The sequence below is a fragment of the Stenella coeruleoalba genome (assembly GCF_951394435.1).
Source record: "Stenella coeruleoalba genome assembly, chromosome: 1".
In the NCBI taxonomy this organism is placed as follows: Eukaryota; Metazoa; Chordata; class Mammalia; order Artiodactyla; family Delphinidae; genus Stenella; species Stenella coeruleoalba.
In genome coordinates this window covers 25,185,728-25,208,129 of record NC_137169.1, presented here as the reverse complement: position 1 = coordinate 25,208,129, position 22,402 = coordinate 25,185,728, and the positions used below count along the sequence as shown (strand labels likewise).

The window sequence follows — 22,402 nt, the reverse complement described above, 5'->3', positions numbered from 1 at the left end:
GCCACACCACTGAGCTCGTGCACCTCAACTAGAGCCCGCGTGCTGCAAACTACAGAGCCCAGGCCCTCTGGAGCCTGCGTGCCACAACTAGAGAGAGAAAACCCGCACGCTGCAACTAGAGAGAAGCCCGTGCACTGCAACGAAGAGCCCACGAGCCGCAACGAAAGATCCCGCATGCCTCAACGAAGATCCCGCATGCCACAACTAAGACCTGACGCAGCCAAAAATAAATAAATCAATAAATAATTAATAAATCTTAAAAAAAAAAACTAGTACCAAAGACGTTTGCCTAAGAGATTCCCCCCTCCACCCACCATATCTGACTTTTTAGGAATTCAACCTCATAATACAGGTTTTTCTTTTGCAGTGAGTTCTCTCCCTAGACCACAAATCCAACCAACCACAAAACTGAAGTATATCTGACCCTTTGTGAACACCTATACCATCAGAATTAATTAAATCAAACTTCCTCCAAAGTGGATGAAACCAGCTATGATGCTCGGATTGGAAGGGTAGGAAGATAACACACAATACACAAGTGACAGATACAGAGACTAATAAATGCAATCATTTTCAAAGATGTTCTTCTAAAACTTACATGGCTGAGTTTCTTATCAAAGATGACAACAAAGACCGGGTTAAATTTTGCCTGTCTTCTTGCTGGTCTACCTGGTAGATAATTGCTGTGAATGTATACAAAGTTGATGGCAAAATTTTGGTACATTTAAAAATTTTTTAAATTGAGGTATAGTTGATATACAATATTATGAAAGTTTCAGGTATACAACAGATTTGACACTACTGATTTATAACTTTGTTAGCTAAAATCAGCAATGTAGGACTAGTTCTAGGAATCTCACCACCTACCAATTCTTCGTACTGAGAATCAGCCAGACACTAATCTTTTCATTGACTACCTGACTCCCCAAGCTACTGCCCTATTTTTCTGTTCTAATGAATAGGAAAACTATTTTTTCAGCAGAAAAATAGTTTTTTTAATTAAAGAGGACTACCTGCCCTCTTTATTATGAATTATTTAAACACTTAAAGTTACAAATGTCATGACTTGGCACTGCACCCTAATTACTTTAGTAATTGTCTCATAATAACGACCTTCTTATATAAATACAATACCATTTCAAACCTAAGAAAATTAACGAAACATCTATTATCTAGTCCATATGCAAATTTCCTTACTTCAAAATGGCTTTTATAGCTAGTTTTTTCGCCCAAATCAGAATCTAGTCAAGTTTCAGCCCTGTATTTAGCCTTCTATTTAACATTTTATTATGAAAAATGTCAAATATATACAAAAGTAGACAGAATAGTAAATAAAATGAAACTCAATGCAACAATCATTCAGATTCAATAATCAACTAGCTGCCATTCATCTATGCTTCCATCTATTCACAGACCCTGTATCATTTAAGGAAATTCCTGGCATATCATTCCAACAACATATATTTCAGTATGTAACTCCAAACAATAAAAACGGTTTTTAAAATTACATAATTATTCCAACATTTGGTCACTTTTTTTTTTTTTTTTTTTTGCTGTACACGGGCCTCTCACTGTTGTGGCCTCTCCCATTGCGGAGCACAGGCTCGGGACGCACAGGCTCAGCGGCCATGGCTCACGGGCCCACCCGCTCCGCGGCATGTGGGATCTTCCCAGACCGGGGCACGAACCCGTGTCCCCTGCATAAGCAGGCGGACTCTCAACCACTGTGCAACCAGGGAAGCCCCATTTGGTCACTTTTAATCTACAATGTCCCTGTCCTCCTTTCCTCCAACCCTTTTATTTACTTGTGATATTGACTCTCTGAAGAATGCCTTAATGTCTTAAAGAATGCCCCACATTCTAGTTTTGTGCCATTAATTTATACCCCTATCCTGTGTGTTTCCTGCAAAATGGAAGTTGGGTCTAGAGGCTATAACAGATTCAGGTTAAAAATACACTTTGGCAAGAATACATATAGGTGATGTTCTTTGCTTCATACTACATCACATCAGGAGGCATCTAATGGCAGGTTGCCCAGATGATATTAAATTTGATGGTAATCAGATCTCTCTTCTTGAAAGTCATCTATGTACCCTAAGTCTCCATTCACATAAAATTAATGTGACATGTTTCTTGACTATTACACATTTTATGTGTAAGATATAATAACATAATGAAATAACCAACTTTAAAAAATAGGCATTGCCAATATTGTTGAATCTCTGTGTGCTCTGTTTCACTGTAACTCTTCAAATCTGACTTCCATTCCTTCTACTCCAAAGAAACTGCTTTTATCAAGGTCACCGATAACCTCCACATTGCCTTATCTAATGGATAGAAATTTCTGTCCTCTTCTTAACCCCTCAATAGTAGTTACTAATCCCTTCTCTCGAAACACTCAGTTTTCTTGGCACCACTGCCAACCTCATCCAATCTTCTCAGTCTCTCTTGATGGCTCCTCTTCCCTATATCTACATATTGGTTTCTATCTTCACTCTCTCGAGGTGATTTCATCCATTCCCGTAACTCCCAAATTTATGTCCCCAGCCCAGTCCTTTCTCTTGAGTTCCGAACTCATATATTCAACTACCTATGGAAATCTTCACTTTCGTATCCAAAACTAACTTAATTTCTTACACCCTCCCCCCACCCCCCGCCCCAGCAATACCAAGAGCAACAGCATTTACAAGTTACTTAATCCAAATCCTAGGTTAAAAAAAACCATCATCCTTGACTCCTTCCCTTCTCACACTTTTCTGATCTAACCTACTGACAAATCCTGAATGTATCTTGAATGTATTTACCTCTCTCTCACCCCATACAAGTCACTATCATCTCTTGCCTGGTTACTACAACAACCCACCCCCAACCCATCACCACACAACAAAATCAGAGCATAGCACTGCTCCCATGTAGAAGTAAAATCTTCTTCACAATTTAAGGCGCTGCCTATATCTTCATCTCATCTCATTCAACTTTTTACCCTCAGTCATCATATGCTCCTGTCACAATGGCTCTCTCAGTATTTGGAAACTATCAAGCTGTTTCCGGATACAGTCTTCACATTTCCTGTTTTCTTTCTGTCCACAATGCTCTTCCCTAGCTCTTAGAATTGCTAATTCTTAACTTAAGAATTACTAGGGCTTCCCTGTCACACTAACCCAAAGTAAGCTACTCCATTTTTGTCAGAACACCTGTTTTATTTCCTTCGTTACACTATGTACAATCTGTATCTGTTCTCCTGTGTAAGTTCTACAAAAACTTCTGTTGTATCCCCAGCATCTATGATATATACAAATATTTGCTGACTGAATCACTGTTCAAATATCTAGTCAATACTTACCGAGCACCTACACTGTCCCAGACACAAGGTGTAGCTGTAACAGTTGCTTAACAAGTGTTTGCCAGTAAGTGTAGGGTAAGGGAAGAAATGTACAGCAAAGGAATCTTCCTTGTGACTGGAGTGGAGCAGAACTTCCAAAAGCAGATTTTAGAAAGATTTCTTCCCAGAAACCCAGAAATCACAGGTTTCCTCCAGAATTGGTATGAAAAGTGAATAGAGACGCTCTGTTGTAAGGACACACACACACAACACACACACACACACACACACACACACACACACAAATAAACAACTTAAAAAAAAAAAAAGACTGCAGGACACAAATGGCTCAGAAAAAGACATTTTAGACAGTTACAGCAGTGACCTTGTCAGTATTCATTCTATTTGACTTTCTAATTTGTCACTGATGATCACTTCTGCCTTCTTGAAACTCCACCCATGATTCTGAAGGCACCACCCTCTCCCAGTTCTCTCACCTTTCTAACCACTCCTTCTCAGGGTTTATACTGTGTTCCTCTCCCAACACCAATCTCCCAATGTCAGTGTGTATCAAAATTCTACTTTTGGTCCTCAGCAGAAGCAGCCCCCTTTCCCAAGTGACCTCCCTTAGCTTCAACCTCCACTTTTACACTAAGTACCAAATCTCTGTTGTCACAACCTTTGCCTGTGTGTATTTCCAAATGCATACTGGCTATCTCCACCTCACTTTCTCTCTCCTTAAACCAGTTTCTTCTCCTAGGTTCCCTAGTTAGGAGTTAATGCCATTACCATTCATCTGGTCTTAGAGTCAGCCATGAACTTTCTATTCCCCAAAGACAACAGGCTGGCAAACTGATCTTCACCTGTACCAAAGATTCTCTCCTTAACCTCCTTAACCAAACTCTATCCAGGCTCCTCTGAGCCCTTTCTCAACTAGGTTCAACCTTGGCCCATCAAGATTTGAACAAAAAACACTAACATAGTTTCTAACAGCTCAAGGTCACATCACTAGATGACCCTAGCCCCCCTTAAAGTGCCTGCCTGAGAGAATCTCAAGGCTGCCAAATGAATTTACTGTTTCAGCCAACACCTGAATATAGGGTTCCTGTTTCCCAGGTTCTGTGGGAGGGTAGGAGACTACCTTCAATAAGCCCCAGTAGCAAACCCAGTTGGGTTTCATGTGGACCACCTCCCCCTTCCTTGCATTTTGTAATTTTTCATTTCCCTGACTTTACTGAGCTCTCTCTCACCCCCACCTCCATTCCCTCATCCTTCCTTTAAAACACCCAGTTACCTCTGCACAAAGTTGAAATCAGTTCACACTTTTCCCTACTGCAATGGTATATTACTGATTAAAATCTGTCCTTATCACTTTGGTGTCCAACTTTATCTGTGTTTATCTTTGTTTACCTGTTACTACAAACTGGTTCCCACTGACAACCTCCAACGGCCATGTTTTAGTTCACAACTCATCACCTCACTTCTAGATCATTAACTCTTTGAGAGCAAGAATGTGTAGCGCAGTGCACAGCACACACATGCTCTCAAATGTTCTATTCAACATTTTTAAACTTCAGTTTTCCAAAAGATCTGAAGTGGTTTACAATAAATTCAACAAAATAAAAATACCAAACCCAAAAATCTGGAAAAGGAATATACACATATGCATAGAAAATGGGGAAAGATGAATGCAGATCAGCAGAACCCAAGAGTCATTTAATTATTGAAACTGACTTGCATTTTGACATGTCAGCTACCTGTCAGCCAAAATAAAGCAATATGATTGAGCTCTTACATAATTCTCAATATCCATGATGGTGTCCTTTGAAGCACAAAAGTTTTAAATTTTCACTAAGTCCAATTTATCTTTTTTGGGGGGGTGGGAGACTGCTTGTGCTTTCAGTGTCATGTCTAAGAAACTGTTGTCTAATCCAAGGTCATGATGATTTACTCCTGTTTTCTTAAATGGGTTTTATAGTTTTAGCTCTTTACATTTAAGTTTCTGATCTAAGTTAATTTATTTTATTTTATTTTTACTGTTTTATTCAATTTATTTTTTGGTTGTACCGCGCGGCATGCAGAACTTCCCCAACCAGGGATCGAACCCACACCCCCTGCAGTGGAAGCAAGGAGTCTTAACCACTGGACCACCAGGGAAGGCCCTAAGTTAATTTTTATATATGATGTAAGGCAGGAGTCCAACTTCATTTTTCTGCATATGCATACTTATTCTTTTTAGGCAATATATATATCAATAGCACATTAGGATAATCAAAATAAACCAGTGATTCACACAAGTCCTTTCTTAATGAATTTAACATTAATTGAGATGCCTTCAAAGTTTTTATGATAGAACCAATCTACTAAACTAACAAACTCCTGTGATATATAAGTTCCTTTCCTGTGTCAAGTTACTTATTTCCATGTCCTGCTAGGACACCTCCATCAGGCACCAAGGCAGGCAAGGATCATGATGCTCCTGCCAAAAAAATCACACCTCTGTGTCCTTGCTGCTAGATGTGAAAAGAAGCAGTCTTCTCAAGTCCAGTCCAGAATGCTTTCCAAAGTCTCCGACCGTGGTGGAAAGTTTTTATCTACTAAATCCAGACTAAAAGCCTTTTGAAAGCTCTTTCAAAAATGCCAAAGTCAGGGACTTCCCTGGTGGTCCAGTGGTTAAGACTCCACACTCCCAAAGCAGGGGGCACTGGTTTGATCCCTGGTTGGGGAACTAAGATCCTGCATGCCACAGGGTGCAGCCTAAAAAAACCAAAACAAAACAGAAATGCCAAAGTCAATCTCTAATCTCTGCAGAGGGTATGTTCCCAGGGAAAATTCAAATTTGATTGGTAATGATTTAGAAACAATTTGCTTAGCTTTTAAGTCTAAGCTCATACAGAATCCCCATTTTATTTATTTTTTATAAATTCTTTTTGTAAATATTCATTTGTTTATGGCTGCACTGGGTCTTTGTTGCTGCACGTGGGCTTTCTCTAGTTGCGGTAAGTGGGGGCTACTCTTCATTGCGGTGCACGGACTTCTCACTGCGGTGGCTTCTCTTTGTTGCAGAGCACAGGTTCTAGGCACGTGGGCTCAGTCGTTGTGGCGCACGGGCTTAAACGCTCTGCAGCATGGGGGATCTTCCCGGACCAGGGCTCGAACCCGTGTCCCCTGCACTGGCAGGCGGACTCTTAACTACTGCACCACCAGGGAAGTCCCTAGAACGCCCATTTTAGAGGTGAGAAAACTGATGCATAACTTGCAGAAGGACCCAGCTACTAAGTGGAAGACTCTAATCCAGATCTTTGAAGACTCTAATCCAGATCCTTCTGACTAAAGCCAAAGCTCTCTCTATTACATATACTCTGCTCAACAGCATACTAGCCACAGGGGTCTCCTTTGTTATTTCTTGGAAGAAGTGTGTCAATGTTTCTTCTTGGATTCTACCACCCTAACCACTGCCTGACTCAATCTGTCAATGACATGTGGTCCAGTTCTTGCCAAGAATAGGGAATACAGGGCTTCCCTGGTGGCGCGGTGGTTGAGAGTCCGTCTGCCGATGCAGGGGACATGGGTTCGTGCCCCGGTCCGGGAAGATCCCACATGCCACGGAGCAGCTGGGCCCGTGAGCCATGGCCGCTGAGCCTGCGCGTCCGGAGCCTGTGCTCCGCAACGGAGAGGCCACAGCAGTGAGAGGCCCGCGTACCACAAAAAAAAAAAAAAAAAAAAGAATAGGGAATACAAATATCAGAAGATACCAACACAGGGACTTCCCTGGTGATACAGTGGATAAGACTCTGTACTCCCAATACAGGGGGCCTGAGTTCAATCCCTGGTCGGGGAACTATATCCCGCATGCTGCAACTAAGAGTCCGCATGCTGCAACTAAGATTCCGCGTGCCGCAACTATGACCAGGCACAGCCTAAATGAATGAATGAATGAATGAATGAATAAAAAGGTATCAACACAGATATGAATGGAAGTAGAATTTTGTAGGGACTGGCAGTGGTTAGGTAGTCATTTGAAGGCTATTTGCCACTTCAAAGGAAAACCAAAAACAACCATTTGAGTTAATCCTCCCTGTTCTGGTGTAGGGTTTGAAAATCTTTTTAAAAAGTTTAACATTGGGGGCTTCCCTGGTGGCGCAGTGGTTGAGAGTCCACCTGCCGATGCAGGGGACACGGGTTCGTGCCCCGGTCCGGGAAGATCCCACATGCCACGGAGCGGCTGGGCCCATGAGCCATGGCCGCTGAGCCTGCGCGTCCGGAGCCTGTGCTCTGCAACGGGAGAGGCCACAGCAGTGAGAGACCCGCATACCGCAAAAAAAAAAAAAAAAAAAAAGAGTTTAACATTGGGACTTCCCTGGTGGCGCAGTGGTTAAGAATCCGCCTGCCAATGCAGGGGACACGGATTCAATCCCACATGTCGCAGAGCAACTAAGCCCGTGTGCCAAGACTCCTGAGCCTGCGCTCTAGAGTCCGCGAGCCACAACTACTGAGCCCGCATGCCACAACTACTGAAGCCCACGCGCCTAGAGTCCGTGCTCTGCAACAAGAGAAGCCAGCGCGATGAAGAGTAGCCCCCACTCGCTGCAACTAGAGAAAGCCCGTGCGCAACAACGAAGACCCAACACAGCCAGAAATAAATAAATAAATAAATTTTTAAAGAAAGAAAAGAAATACTTAGGCTGAGTGAAGGCACTGTGCTGGATAGAATATCAACAGGCACACCTGAATAGTGTGGTATTAGTGAAAGGAGCTACAAAGCCAGACAATCTGATTTCTGGTCTGCTACTTAACAAGTGTACAGCCTTGAGTGTCACTTATCTGTATCTCAATTTTGTTACCCTTGCCCTGACTACCTCAGAGTTACAGTGAAGATCAAATGAGAATACACATGAAAGCACTTTGTAAATAGTAAAATGCTGTGCTAGTAAGGTAGAATTAGGTTTGGTAATAGTTTTTCAAACTTCTGGAATTTCTCTCAGAGCTTTTTATGACCAAGAAATACTGCAAACAAGGAAACAGTATGGAACAGTTCTGACGGCATGAGGTTCTCAGGGTGTTTGTTATCTGTAAGCCTGTCAGAACTGTCAATAACCAAGACAATGGGAGAGACTTCTCTATGGACAACTGGATTAGTCCATAATGGGGCCATAATAAGGCTCCTCATATTCTGGCAGATCCTCACAAGAATGGGCTGAAGAATGATCACTCCAGGAAACAAAGCTGAATCTATAAATCAGGAGGTCTGGCTAAAAGATCATGTGGGAAAAACAATCTTCTGTACACACAACTATATATTCAAAGCTCAAGGCCTAAGTGAAGCATGGCACACTGAGATACTGCATCAACCAGATAGCTGATAGTCCAAGTTCTCTAATCCTAATTCTCTCCTAGGATTTACTAGTCCTTTTGGCCCTTGAATCTATATATAAATGCAATGCTCAGACCTAGGAATGGGGAAGTAAGGGGTGGTGAGACACATAGGAGAGGCCCAGGATAGCTACAGTCCAATTTCTCCAAAAGAAAAATTCCAAACATCTCTTGTAGACTGTGCAGAATCTGGAGGCTCTTACCTTCCTAGCGACACCCCATTGCCACTATCACTAAGGTGCTACAAGGAACTAAAATGAATTACTTAAAGTAGGAAAACCAAAGCGCTTACCTTCCATTTCAGTCAATGCAAAAACATTCACTGAATATCTCCCAAGCACTCACACTGCTCAAGGAATCAAGGTGAAAAGAGAAATCCAAATGGTTATCTCCAAACTGACTCAAATAGACAAGTGATTTATTATTCATTTAATAAAATGTATGTGCCAGGCACTGTGCAGAAGCTTCTGCCTTCAGGAAGCTTTACAACCTAGTTTAGTCTCACAGCATCAAGAACAAAAAACAGGGCTTTCCTGGTGGCGCAGTGGTTGAGAGTCAGCCTGCCGATGCAGGGGACACGGGTTCGTGCTCCGGTTTAGGAAGATCCCACATGCCACACGGAGCGGCTGGGCTTGTGAGCCATGGCCACTAAGCCTGCGCGTCCGGAGCCTGTGCTCCGCAACGGGAGAGGCCACAACAGTGAGAGGCCCGCGTACTGCAAAAAAAAAAAAAAAAAAAAGAACAAAAAACATAATGAATCTAAGTGTGCAATGATGTCAGAGAGTGGAAGTGAGAACTATTTTTACTGTGTGGTGAGTTCTGAAGTGGTCTTTGAAGGCTAGATGGTTAATATTTCTAAAGGTAATGGCGTAGGGAGGGACAGCAGTTTACCAGGAGCAAAGATTTAGAGATCAGAAAGCCCACGGTTGGTTTGAGGGACAAGATCAGTTTGGTTAGAGAGGTATAAATACAAAGGCCCACAAGCAAAATGTCTTTGGGATGTAACAGTGAACTGCTGGCCCCTATTCTGCAGCACTCCGCCCCTCCATCCCCAGTCTTCAGACAAGGAGGGTTCTGCATGGCCTGTAGGTGCATTACACAAATCTCTCTGACTGGCTCTTCATTTCAACCTTTGGTAATAGGAGAAAGGGTTTTTCTAACAGCCCTTGTAACAAAATAAAAGCAGGATTTCTCTAACCTGTATATATTAATTCAAAAAGGAGGAGCTAGATTTGGGATGCAATCTTCTGAGGAGCCCAGGCCAATATGGGGAAGAAGAGCCAGACTGAGAGGCCACACAAAGGGAACCCTCTCTGTCCTCATTAGACATGCTATGGACAGACACTCAGTGCTGCCCCTCAAACCTTGTCAGCTCCTTCCAATATGATGTAGTGAGAAAGAGCACTGATTTGAGAGTCAGGTGAGCTGGTTCCAATCCCAACTGAATAACCATGGGCAAATTACCCACTATTTTGAGTCTCTGCTTCCATTACCTATAAAATGAGAATAATAAACTTTATAGCCCAGTATGATTGATGAGGTAACGTGAAAGTGTCTAGGGTCTAAATGCTGAATCAATGGTATTTCCTTTTTCTTCTCAGCCCTACTTTGAAAGGCTTCAATTCCCCATGAGGGCAATTTCCCAGAAGTCAGAGTCAAAGAGGACGACTATATTTTCGTGCTCTCCATTAGCAGGTGGTTTTTCCTCTTCCTTTCTCCTAACACTGTAGCTCCCTTCTCTTAACCTTTATCCTTCTATTCCATCTTCATTCCCTCCAAAGCTAGGCTGTAAGAACCAATAAGCCAGAGTTTTTTGTTTTGTTTTGTTTTTTTAGGCCACGCCGTGTGGCATGCAGGATCTTAGTTCCCCAAACAGGGATCAAACCTGTGCCCCCTGCAGTGGAAACATGGAGTCTTAATCACTGGACCGCTAGGGAAGTCCCAAGCCAGAGTTTTCAGAAAGGGCCTGTTCTCTACCATTTACCTCACCCCAAGATAAGCAATTCTAACCACGTCTCATTACAATTATTGCTTCTTTGGAAGATTTAAAAGCTGATGACTTTCAAATCTACATCTGCAGTGCATATCTAATACTCAAGGGGTTCCTTCTATCCATGTTCCATAAGCACCTCAAATGCTTAAAAAAAATTTCTTTTTAAGTCATCATCTCCATAAACCTGCTCCTCATACATTCCTTATACATTTCATTATCCACAATCCCATATCTGGAATTCTGAAATCAAAAGAGCTCTGAAAATAAGAAGGTTTTTAGTATATATAACACAAAATACATTTAGCAACAAAACCTGAACAAAATTAACATGAGACTATTTATAGCCCTTATTAATCCCACTCAATTAATATTCAAATGATTTGCCTGAAAATATTAATATTATTTGACTATACAGGGCTCTATCCCAGACCCTGCTGGAGGTGTTATGCACTCAAAAGGGTGAAACTGGTTCATGGGGGAGGGGGAGAACTTAGATATTACAATGGTATGTGGCCCTCCAAAGCTCAACCTTACAAATAAAGACTTATTCCCTAGTATCTAATTTTTCTTGCTGGATTTTCTTGAGTATTACATAAGCAGCATTGACACTCACTTCATAAAAGGCAGACAAAAAGTATGCAAGAACTATACTACAAAGCTATGGCAAACAGACAGCTATGACTGGGGGACTTTCTCTTGACTGATGGCTGAATCTTGAAGTCATATGACAAGAGGTGGCCTGAGCATGCCTGTTTTGCCCTGTGGATGTTATTTATGTTTGATCCTCAGTGCTTCTGTGTGTGACATGGGTTTTGATAATTAAATTAAAAATTTACATTTTATTATTTAATTCTACAAATTAAAATGTGTCCCAATTAATTATGCCAAGTGCTAAAAAGAAAAATGTTAACAATATCTGAACGACTATCTAGCAGCTAGCTAAAAGTTATTTTCTCATATCAGCAAAAGTTAAAAAGTTTACTAAAAATAATGTTAAGAAACTGATTTTTCTCTATTGTTTTGTTTTTGCTGGAAAATGAACAACTTTAAATGATTTTTAAAAATCTGATTACACTGTTTCTGTATTTATAAATACTAATTTGCATATGCAATTTGATACATTACAACTTATATAAGTAAATAAAAGTTACTCAGCAAATACAGCTATAAAACTTAGTTAAATGTAAATAGCTTTTTAACTTTTAACCTAAAAATCTTGTTTAGTCACTCTTAACCTTGCACTGAATAAAAAGCAAGCTTTATGCTTACTCATTTAATGTATAAAGCACAGACATACTTACTGTACGTAAAAAGATATAGAGTATATCTGCATGTTAAAATTTCATGGGAGGGATGCATTAGGGAACAAAGATGTCTAAAAAGGCTTCTTAGGAAGGTGATAATGAATGGAAAGGTTGAGGAAACAATGATATAAGGGATTAGGGAACTGTACCAGTATCTTCTCAGCTTTTCAAGTCAGAAACTTGGGAGTCACCCTTGACAACTCTTTTCCCCTTATTCCCATATCCAATCACTAGTAATGGTCAGCTTTATTTCCTATTTCTGGACTGTCTCTGTCTCTTCTTCTCCATTCCTACTGCCATTACCCTAACTCAGATCTTCATGATCTCTTGCCTAGACTTTATAAGAGCCTCATTAACCTGTTCCTTTTCTCTTTATTCCAAACTTCTTGAAACAGTTTGTCTCTCCTCTCTTATTTCTTAGCCCACTCCAATCTGCTTCCATGCTATCAAAACTGTTTTCGTAAAAGACACTGATCAAGTGCAAAATGCTAAATTCAATAGACCTTTTCAGTCATTTTTCTCGTCCTCTTGGCAGCACTCAATCTTGATAGCCATATCCTTCCTGAAATACTCTTTTCCGTTGGTTTATGAGACATCAATCACTACTTGTTTTCTTCAAATTGTGGCTGCTGATCCCCTTCTTCCTGCACATTAAAGCTAATGAAACTTGAGGTTCTCTTTTCAGCCCATCTCCCATGCTATACATTTTTCATAGGCACTATCAGTGATTCCCATGGTCTTAGTTACCATATATAAACAGATGATGAATCCTCTATCTCCATCCCCAGACCCCACGCTTGAGCCCCAGACTTCTCTATCCAGTTGTTTTTTGGACAGCTTCCCTTGGAGGTCACAGAGATACCTCAAAAATGTCCAAATTTAAACTCAACTCAGTTAAAAGCATCACTATCCACTCCGCTGCTCAAGGCAAGAGGCCTAGGAGTCATGCTTAATTCCACCCTGCCCCAACCACTTTCAGCCTCCAGATGAAACCAATAACCAAGCCCTGCTAATTCAAATTCCTAAATCTTATTCTCCACTGTTACTACCTCAATCTCCATCAACATCTCTTGCTAGGACTACCACACTACTTAAGAACCAACTACTTCAAGAACCTCCTGGTTGGAATGTTATCGCAGTCTAATTCATTCTCCCCAGAGCAGTCAAGCAATATAAATAAATTAATTTGATCACGTCACTTCTGAGATTAAAACCTTTCAATGGCATTTCACTGTTATCAGGATAAGGTCCAAATATCATTCCCCCTATGCTACCAACCCACCTAGCCTACCAATCTTTTGCTTGTGAAATAATCATTTCACCCTGCCACTGACAACTATCCATAGATCAGCTCTCATTAGCTTAAAGGCCTTCCCTGATCCCCCTATGGCGGGGTGGACCCCCTTATTATATAAATCCATAGTAATGCGGACTGCTCCACTCAAAATATTTATCATTTTATAATGGTATGCGATACAAAATCAACTGGGACATAGGAAGAAAAACATACACATATGTTGTAACTAACACACATATATATGTATATAAATAACATATACAAATGTTACATATATATAAAAATAATATATACGAATGTTACATATATATAAGTAAGGCTTACCTTTATTATGCATTAGCCTATTAATACTGGCAACTTTTATCTGTTGGTCAGGTGGCCAAGTTTTCCTGAAGGAAGACTGGGAGTTATACTAATCAGGTGAAGACACTAGTTCATTCACATTTATCATACTGCATGACACTGTAGTTTGTGTGCCTAGTTAAGTGGATTTACAAGATAGCTACTTTTAACTAAATTAACATTCACAAAATAAATAAACAGCTTAGAGTCCTACCAAGAAACTGTATCGGGGCTTCCCTGGTGGTGCAGTGGTTAAGAATCCGCCTGCCAATGCAGGGCCATGGGTTCGAGCCCTGGTCCAGGAAGATTCCACATGCCGTGGAGCAACTAAGCCTGTGCGCCACAAATACTGAGCCTGTGCTCTAGAGCCTGCGAGCCACAATTACTGAGCCCACATGCTGTAACTACTGAAGCCTGCGCGCCTAGAGCCCGTGCTCCACAACAAGAGAAACCACTGCAATGAGAAGCCCGCGCACTGCAACAAGTAGTAGCCCCCACTCACTGCAACTAGAGAAAGCCCGCACACAGCCACGAAGACCCAACGCAACCAAAAATAAATAAATAAATTTAAAAAAAGAAAATGGGGCTTCCCTGGTGGCGCAGTGGTTGGGAGTCCGCTGCCAGTGCAGGGGACACGGGTTCGTGCCTGGGTCCGGGAAAATCCCACATGTCGCGGAGCGGCTAGGCCCGTGAGACATGGCCGCTGAGCCTGCGTGTCCGGAGCCTGTGCTCTGCAACGGGAGAGGCCACAACAGTGAGAGGCCCGCGTACCACAAAAAAAAAAAAAAAAAAAAAAAAAAAAAAAAAAAAAAGAAAATGAATGGAAGATAATGTTAATAATGCAGGAAGAGGAACAAAGAAACAGCAGAGCTGATGTCTCTGGAAGTAAAAGCTCCTAAGTACCAGAATTTCACCTGCCACATCACAATAAAGCAAAACAAAATAACATAATGACCAGCTAATCAGATCTAAGTCAGCCAAAGATTTAAAATTATCTAGAAGATTATTTAAAATATGGACTTACACTCTCTCATGCACCTTACTCTGAATGTATAATATGCTTAAAAATAATACTTACTGAATACACAATGGTATCATGATCAGCAAGACATTTAAAAACACTTGTCTTGGGCTTCCCTGGTGGCGCAGTGGTTAAGAGTCCATCTGCCAATGCAAGGGACACGGGTTCGAGCCCTGGTCCAGGAGGATCCCACATGCCGCAGAGCAATTGAGCCCGTGCACCACAACTACTGAGCCTGTACTCTTAGAGCTCGCGAGCCACAAATACTGAGCCCACGTGTCACAACTACTGAAGCCTGCGTGCCTAGAGCCCGTGCTCTGCAACAAGAGAGGCCACCACAATGAGAAGCCTGTGCACCTCAATGAAGAGTGGCCCCTGCTCGCCGCAACTAGAGAAAGCCCGCAAACAGCAACGAGGACCCAACACAGCCAAAAATAAATAAATAAAATAAATAAATTTAAAAACACTTGTCTTCATCCTTTTATAATAAATACGGTGTATATATTTTTTGGCCTTGCCTCACGGCTTGCGGGATCTTAGTTCCCCGACCAGGGATCGAACCCGGGCACCCTGCAATGGAAGCAGAGTCCTAACCACTGGACTGCCAAGGAATTCCCAAAATGTGTTTAGATTTTAAAAGTTAACTTGTAACATCTAAAAATTTTTAATCTGTTATGAAATCATATGAAAATTCAGATTTCCAACCTCAAGGGGGAGAGGGATTGTGGAAAGGGATGCGAAATTATGCAGTAAGGCAACACTAGACCTACATTCTGTCATGGCAACAACTGGCTGGACCTCATCAGATTGCATGGGACTCTAGTTGGCCCGCCAGTCTACATTTGGTTGATTTTACTCGATTACCCATTAGAATTTAAGCTCTAGGATTTCACTAAAAATATATATATATTTTTGTCTGTTTTGTTCACTGCTGTATTTCCAGGGCCTAGAACAGTAGCTGGCACACAGTAGGCATTCAGTAAACATTTGCTGAAATTAACAAATAACAGGTGCCTGCCTGCCTAATCCCTAAAAATGTTTCTGACAAGTATTCATAATATGTTTCTGCCTTCCCCTAAAAGACAAATTGATTTATCTTTTATATTTAGCACAGGGCCTGACACATACTAAGTACTTTATTTGCTCACTGTATGACTAATAGCAATTAGTTATCACTTACTGAGTACTCACTGTGTGCTAAACACCACCTTAAAACACTTTACAAGCATTAGCTCATTTAATCACCCTAACACTCCTATGAGGCAGATGCTATCACCCCTGTTTTAAGAGATGAGGAAAATCAATCTCTGGAGATTAAGCAATTGGTCAAAGCTCTAACTGTATTACAGAATGAAATAACTGTAACACAAGATAAAATATGAAAAGAGCTATAGGAAAGGCAAGAACAAAGTGCTACAGAATTCAGAAGGACAGTTCACTTCCAGTTTGGAAGGCATAACACACATATTTGGGAAAGGTCCCTGAGGGAGGTAGCATTTAAACTAAATCTTGTAAAAGGGCCAAGATTTTCATAGGAAAAGATGGGTGGGGAAGGGATTGCTTTTGTCACTTTCTCTACCAGGAAAGGTGAAGTACATACCAAGGAGGTAGTCTGAGTAGAATGTAGGATATGTGGATAAATATTAAATCGAACAAGACTAGTAAAGTCAATAGGAAGGCCTTGAATACCATACCCTATGGGTTATGATTTTATCCTGTAGACAAAAAGAAGTCCTTGAAGGTTCCTAAACTAAGGAGAAGAGTGACAAGACCAGAAGGGTGTTTTAGCAACGTTGCTGCAGCAGAACTGGTCAGGGTATGGAGGCTATATAGAACAGATTTAGAAGGCTCCTGAAGTAACAACACCTTTACAATTTACAATATTTTCTGACACCTAGTACTTCACTGACACTTCACTAACAACATTAATAAATAGTATTATCATATTTTCACATCAAGGAGCCTGAGACTTAGCAATTTTAAAGACCACAGAATTAAGTCTTTGTGGGACTATGCTGTGAGAATAACATACACAAAACAATTTAGGGAAGACATCAGTAACAGGATCACAGTATCCAACAACTGCCAATATAGGAAGGGAAGAAAAGAGTAAGGAACCAAAAATAGGTAAGATTTCTATCTTACGCCCTAGTGTCTGGGCCAGTGGTCCCACCATTAACAAAAATGTAGGAAAGGTACACCAGGAAGGGGGAGTGAGTTTGATGCTTGTGGGACACAGTTTAGTAGCTCTCTAAGTTGCTGTTAGGAACTGTGGGGTGGGTGGGCAAGGCTGGAGGGAAACTAAGAAATGGGATAAATTACTTCCTGACCTGGAGGCATTATCAGAAAGGTTTTGTTACTTGCAGCAAACCAGAAGCAGCTTTTAGTATCCTAGAGCCCAGTGACAGGACAGTTCCAAAAACATCATGAAGAAATCAGATTCTTTCCGTCTTCTCGACCCTCACCCTTCGAACTGCCTGCTCTTATTTCTAAATTCTGCCTCATGATTCCAGCGTTGCTAATGGCAATTTCAGAGTCAGAAAAGAGATCTTTCCTTTCCAGAGGCAGAACACAGCCCTTAATAGCCTATATTTTGGTTAGAACCATACTACCTGAGTATTTCCTCTATTTACTAGCTGTGACCTTGCTTAAGTTACTGAACCTCTCTGCTTCAGTTTTCTCAACTAGAATGTGAGAATCTGAGAAATAAACGAATTAGTATTACAGTACTTAGTGCCTAGCACATAGCAAGTTCTATGTAAGTGTTCGCTATTATTATAGCTTTCCTATCTCTCCATCTCTTTGAAGCTCTCACACTTTGGTGATACCTGGGTTAAAATATAAAGTGGCAAAAAAACAACAGAATAAAACTTGGCAAATAAGGAACTCTTTTCAGAAGTCCTCCAGGCTTCCTTTCACATTCATTAGCCAAAATCTGCATCACATGCCCATACTTAAATCAATCACAGCCTAGGGAGATAGAATTACAATGACTGGTTTAGTTTATATCAATCAAGACCTACCCCCTGGGGCTGGGAAGGTGCTGCCAGATTCCTGGTTAGCAGGATGGCAGGAACAGCGATAAAAACGACCGGTGTCTGCCAAGACTTAGTCTTGAGAGGCTGCGGTCTCTGCTGGGGAGAGTTAGAAAAAGTAACTTCCAGAGCTGCAAGCCTCAACCCCACAGGGTTCCTAAGAGCAATGAAATCACTGCAAAGGTCTGTTAAGGCTAGTGAAGTTTGGCACAGGAGAAATAGTATAGGATATAGGCCAGAGCTCGAGGAGCGTACTCTTGAGAGGCAGTGAAACACAGCAGGTTCTAGATTCATGGAGGTGTGACGCAGGCCATGTTAGCGTTCCCAGCCCTAGGGCCTAGATCACCAGCCTTGGACTTAATTACCTAATCTTCTCAAAGCCTGTTTACTCATTTATAAATGGGGATAACCCAAATTATCTCGGATTTGATGTTAGGATTAAATGTAAGGATATATTTCACCCCGTAGTATAAGGATCAGAGAAAAAAACAAAAATAACCAACCCACACACAAAAACCCCACCAAACAAAAACCCCAATGGCCTGGTGTTCAGAAAGACAAGGTGCAAGGTGGGATGGGGGTGGCGGGGAGGTACCTGAAATGGAGTTGCAGAGAAGAGAGGAGGCTGCCTGACTCTAGACTAAAACTCCCCTTCAGGACCCTGGTCAGGTTCTGTTGCTCTATTGAAGAACTTTCATTTCAAAGTTTACCAGAAAAGGATTAAATTTAATCACACCTGAAGTCTTCTTAGAGGTTTATGTGCAGCAAAATGGGTAAGAATCTCACTTCTGGCTTTGCTGTAACTAACTGTGTTATGTTCTCTGAGGTAGTTTCCCCATCTATAAAAACTAAGTAAATCACTGTCAGATTTATTTCACTGGGCTTAATAAACTAAATATTAGCCCCTTCCCTTTGAGGCAGCAGTGTTCCTGAAATTGAAGGCCAATACAAAATCTATAACATAAAAGCCCCTAAAATTTTTCATTGACACATAAAGTTGCAGCTACAAGGACAGGCCTATCAGTCTTAATGGAGGATTCTGGAAACCAGAGTACTTAAAGGAAAGGAACAAACATTACTGAAAACATTATTGAAGGTGGAAAAGAATCTGTTCTGATATTTATAGAGCCCTTACTAGTCTCCAAACACTGTGGTATCTTATTTAATTCTCTAACACCTCGATAACCCTGCCCCCTCCCCTCTTTCTAGAGATGAGGAAAGGAAGGCTCAGAAAGGAAGAAAATAACATTTATCGTGGACTGTACTGGATGTTTTCCACATGCATCACTGCATCTGACATTTAAGTGACTTCTCTGGATGAGAGCTAGGAAGTAGCAGGCAGGATTATAATGCCAGATCTGATTCTAAAGTCATTGCCCTGCAGCTCAAGGGAGTAATTTATGTTTCCTCAGGATCAGGTTTCTTACAAAACTCAATCCCAGAATCTCAAGCCCCACCCCCAACACACCCACAATAGTTGGGGTTAGCAATTCACTTTGCAGTTTTCCAGTTTCTTTCAGATTAAAGATTTCAAAGTGGGCCCACTAGCAAACATACAAAACACCTTTACAACTCTGCCTAGGATTAAAAGCTTTCTTTCCCCCTTTTCCAGCCCAATCACTTGGGGGCCAGGCCATAAAGAACAGCAGCTATAAACTAGGGCTCTGGAGCGATCAACCTGGTTTAAGCCACTGACTGTGTGACCTTGGGTAAGTTACTTTACCTCCCTAAGCCTCAGTTTCCTTATCTGTAAAATAGGGATAATAGCAGTATCTATCTCAATAAATAGGTTGTGCATATTAAATAAAACGTGACATGTAAAGCAATCAGAGCAATGCCTGCACACGGGAAGAGCTTAGCAAATTTAATAGTTCTCATTGCTGGAGAAGAAGTACCACTGATGGTTCTGTCCCTAAGTCCAAAGACTTCACCATCGTATTCTCTCTGAGCACAGGCCTTGCTACCTGGAGTCCCTTTAGAAAGAGCAACAGGTCGCTCCTTTTCTCCTAACCAGGGCCAGGCCCAGAAACCTAAAGCCCCCGACCTATACATGACTACGAGATCTTGGCACTGGTTTTCTACCACTACGAAGGCTGTCACTCTGAACCCAACCGAACCACCCTATTTCCGCCTCGGCTCGGTAAGTTCTCCCGGCCTTCAGCGGCCCAGGCTGCCTTCGGCATGGCTGCCCCTGGTTACAGGCCTGGAGCTGGCTCGCCTGGCGTCCCTTCGCCAAATAACTCTCTCTGCGACGTAGGGAGGGTTTCCCTGAGTTCAGGGCAACCAGTGAATCCAGTTAAGAGGCGCGTCGGTCAGACACACGCCGGAGAGGGCTGCCTTAAACGCCTCCCGGGCCTGCCACCGGGAGCCCGGCCCAGACCGGAGGGTCAGCCCCTTTCTAACCTCCGGGAACGCGTGGGGTCCGGCCCAGGGCCACCACGTGGGGGCTCCAGGAGTGGCAAGGTGTTTCCGAAACCAGCCCCCAAAGACTGCTCCCCGCTTGGGCCCTAACCTGGCCCCAAACTGGCCTGAGCGGCGCTCCCGGCCTGGCTTCTCCCCTCAACCCTATTTGGAGGAGACTCAGACATCCTCTGCAGACTGCAGACAGGCTCTCGCCAGACTCCAAGCCCCGACACTGCCTCAGACCGAGTCCCCAAATGCCTGGTTTCCTTACTCACCCATCGCGGCTCCGCTCGCTCTTACTTGGCGGCGGCAGCGGCGGCAGCTTCGGCGGCAGCTTCAGCAGACAATATGGCGGATCTGCAGGACGGCAGCCCGAAACGGACAAACAACTTAACAATCCCGGGAAGAAACGCGCTTTCGGCCCCACCGCCTAGTTCACAGCGACGACCGCATTTAAAGAGACCGCAGCTATTAAAGGCGGGGAATAAGGATGGAATATGAAAGGAGTGGGTGGAGAAAAACTGGGAGGGATACCTACGAAAGAAAGTTAAGTGTGCTTAGGATTTCTCAGCTTTTTCTGCTATTTCCTTTTTGTAGTGAGGTCTCCTCCCGTAGAAACTTTTTCTTCCAGAAAGGTATTCCTTCCTTTTGTAGTTAAAACCACCCATAGACCCTGAGCCGGATATATGAATAAGGAGTCATCTGGAAAGGTGAAGTGACTTGCTCAAGGATATAGCGATAAGGAAATGAAGAAGTCTAGAGTAAACCCGATTACAATCTTATTGGGAGATACAAAGTGGAAAAATAATGAGACCGGTGCAGTGCTTTATAGTTGACAGAGCTATTTCATTTAGCCTTACTGCAATCTCTCTGAGGGCACAAGTCAGTTCTATAGTGTTCATCACTGATCTCCAGCACCTAGCACAGCATCTGGCACGTGGTATGTGCTCCATGAATAACTGTTGAATGAATAAACAAACGAATGAATAGATCTGTGAGTTACACAAAAAAAGGGATATGATCTCCCTTTTTAGACATGAGGAAATTGAGGCTCTGAGGTTCATACATCTTTTTTTTTTTTTAATATTTATTTATTTTGGCTGTGCCAGGTCCTTAATTGCGGCACGCGGGATCTTTAGTTGGGGCATGTGGGCTTCTTAGCTGCAGCATGTGGACTTCTTAGTTGCGGCATGCAAGATCTAGTTCCCCGACCAGTGATCGAACCCACGTCCCCTGCATTGGAAGGCGGATTCTTAACTACTGGACCACCAAGGAAGTCCTGTTGTCGTGTGTCTTTTGAATCATGGAATTTATGGCTGGTGCACATTAGACCTCCCTTTTTGCATAATAGGATTCCGGTCCTTCTGTCCCCCACCTCAACACACAGAGGAAGGCTATGTCTTCAAGTCACTGGTCCCAAGAGGGAGCTATCTTTTGGAAGCCCAGGTCCTGTCATAACAAATTGCCACCTCTAGTTGTGGACCTGGCCCACCTAGGGAAACAACTCAAAAAGCCAATTCTAGGACTCAGGGTCAGGAAAGGGAGTGTTATCTTTCTCTTGCTACTGCCACTTCTCAAGGTCAGACCTCTTCATTCTCTGTTGGTCTATTTTACCTGCCTCCTCACTGGTGTGCCTCCAGGTTCTCCCATTTGCACCCATTATCTCTTTAAAAGCAGAGATCTTTTTTTTTTTTTTTTTTTCTTTTGCGGTACGCGGGCCTCTCACTGTTGTGGCCTCTCCAGTTGTGGAGCACAGGCTCTGGACGTGCAGGCTCAGCGGCCATGGCTCACGGGCCCAGCCGCTCCGCAGCATGTGGGATCTTCCCGGACCGGGGCACGAACCCATGTCCCCTGCATCAGCAGGCGGACTCTCAACCACTGCGCCACCAGGGAAGCCCAAAAGCAGAGATCTTATCATGTCCTCTGCTTAGTGATTTCCTACTAACGGCCTTAGGTAATGCCCAAACATTTCAATCTGACAGGCTGGTCCTTACTGGCTTCTTGCGCTACTCCCTGCCAGGCAACCCAGGCTCCATCCATATTTGGGGAACCACATTCCCCCAAATATGCTCCTATCTTCTTTTGTGCCTTTGCATATGCTCTTTCCTCTGCTTGGAACGCAATGCCCTCCCTTCCCCCTTGACTATGAGGTGAACTACTCACTTTCAAGACCGAATACAATTTTCACCTTCTTGAAAAAGCCTGTCTTTCCAGACAGAGTCAGACTATCTGTCCTTTCTGCTCCCCGGTGCCCTGGACACACATTTTCCTCAGCAATTGGCAATCTAGGTTGTTCACAAGGTGTCTCTCTC

The 22,402-nt window shown here is 42.6% G+C and overlaps 1 protein-coding gene across 2 annotated transcripts in view; it reads right to left on the bottom strand.

The window, feature by feature from the left end:
• KPNA6 (karyopherin subunit alpha 6) overlaps positions 1 to 20,443 on the bottom strand; it is a 51,421-nt gene extending 30,978 nt beyond the window's left edge. Inside the window, exon 1 of one of the 2 annotated variants that reach the window (XM_079928158.1) lies at positions 20,366 to 20,443. In XM_079928158.1, the coding sequence (XP_079784284.1) occupies positions 20,366 to 20,369 (4 nt within the window). In that variant the 5' untranslated portion in view covers positions 20,370 to 20,443. Of the gene's footprint in view, positions 1 to 598; positions 620 to 20,365 lie in introns of those variants that run through there. The other variant, XM_079928159.1, reaches the window with a different exon arrangement.
• Between the last annotated feature and the right edge of the window lie 1,959 nt (positions 20,444 to 22,402).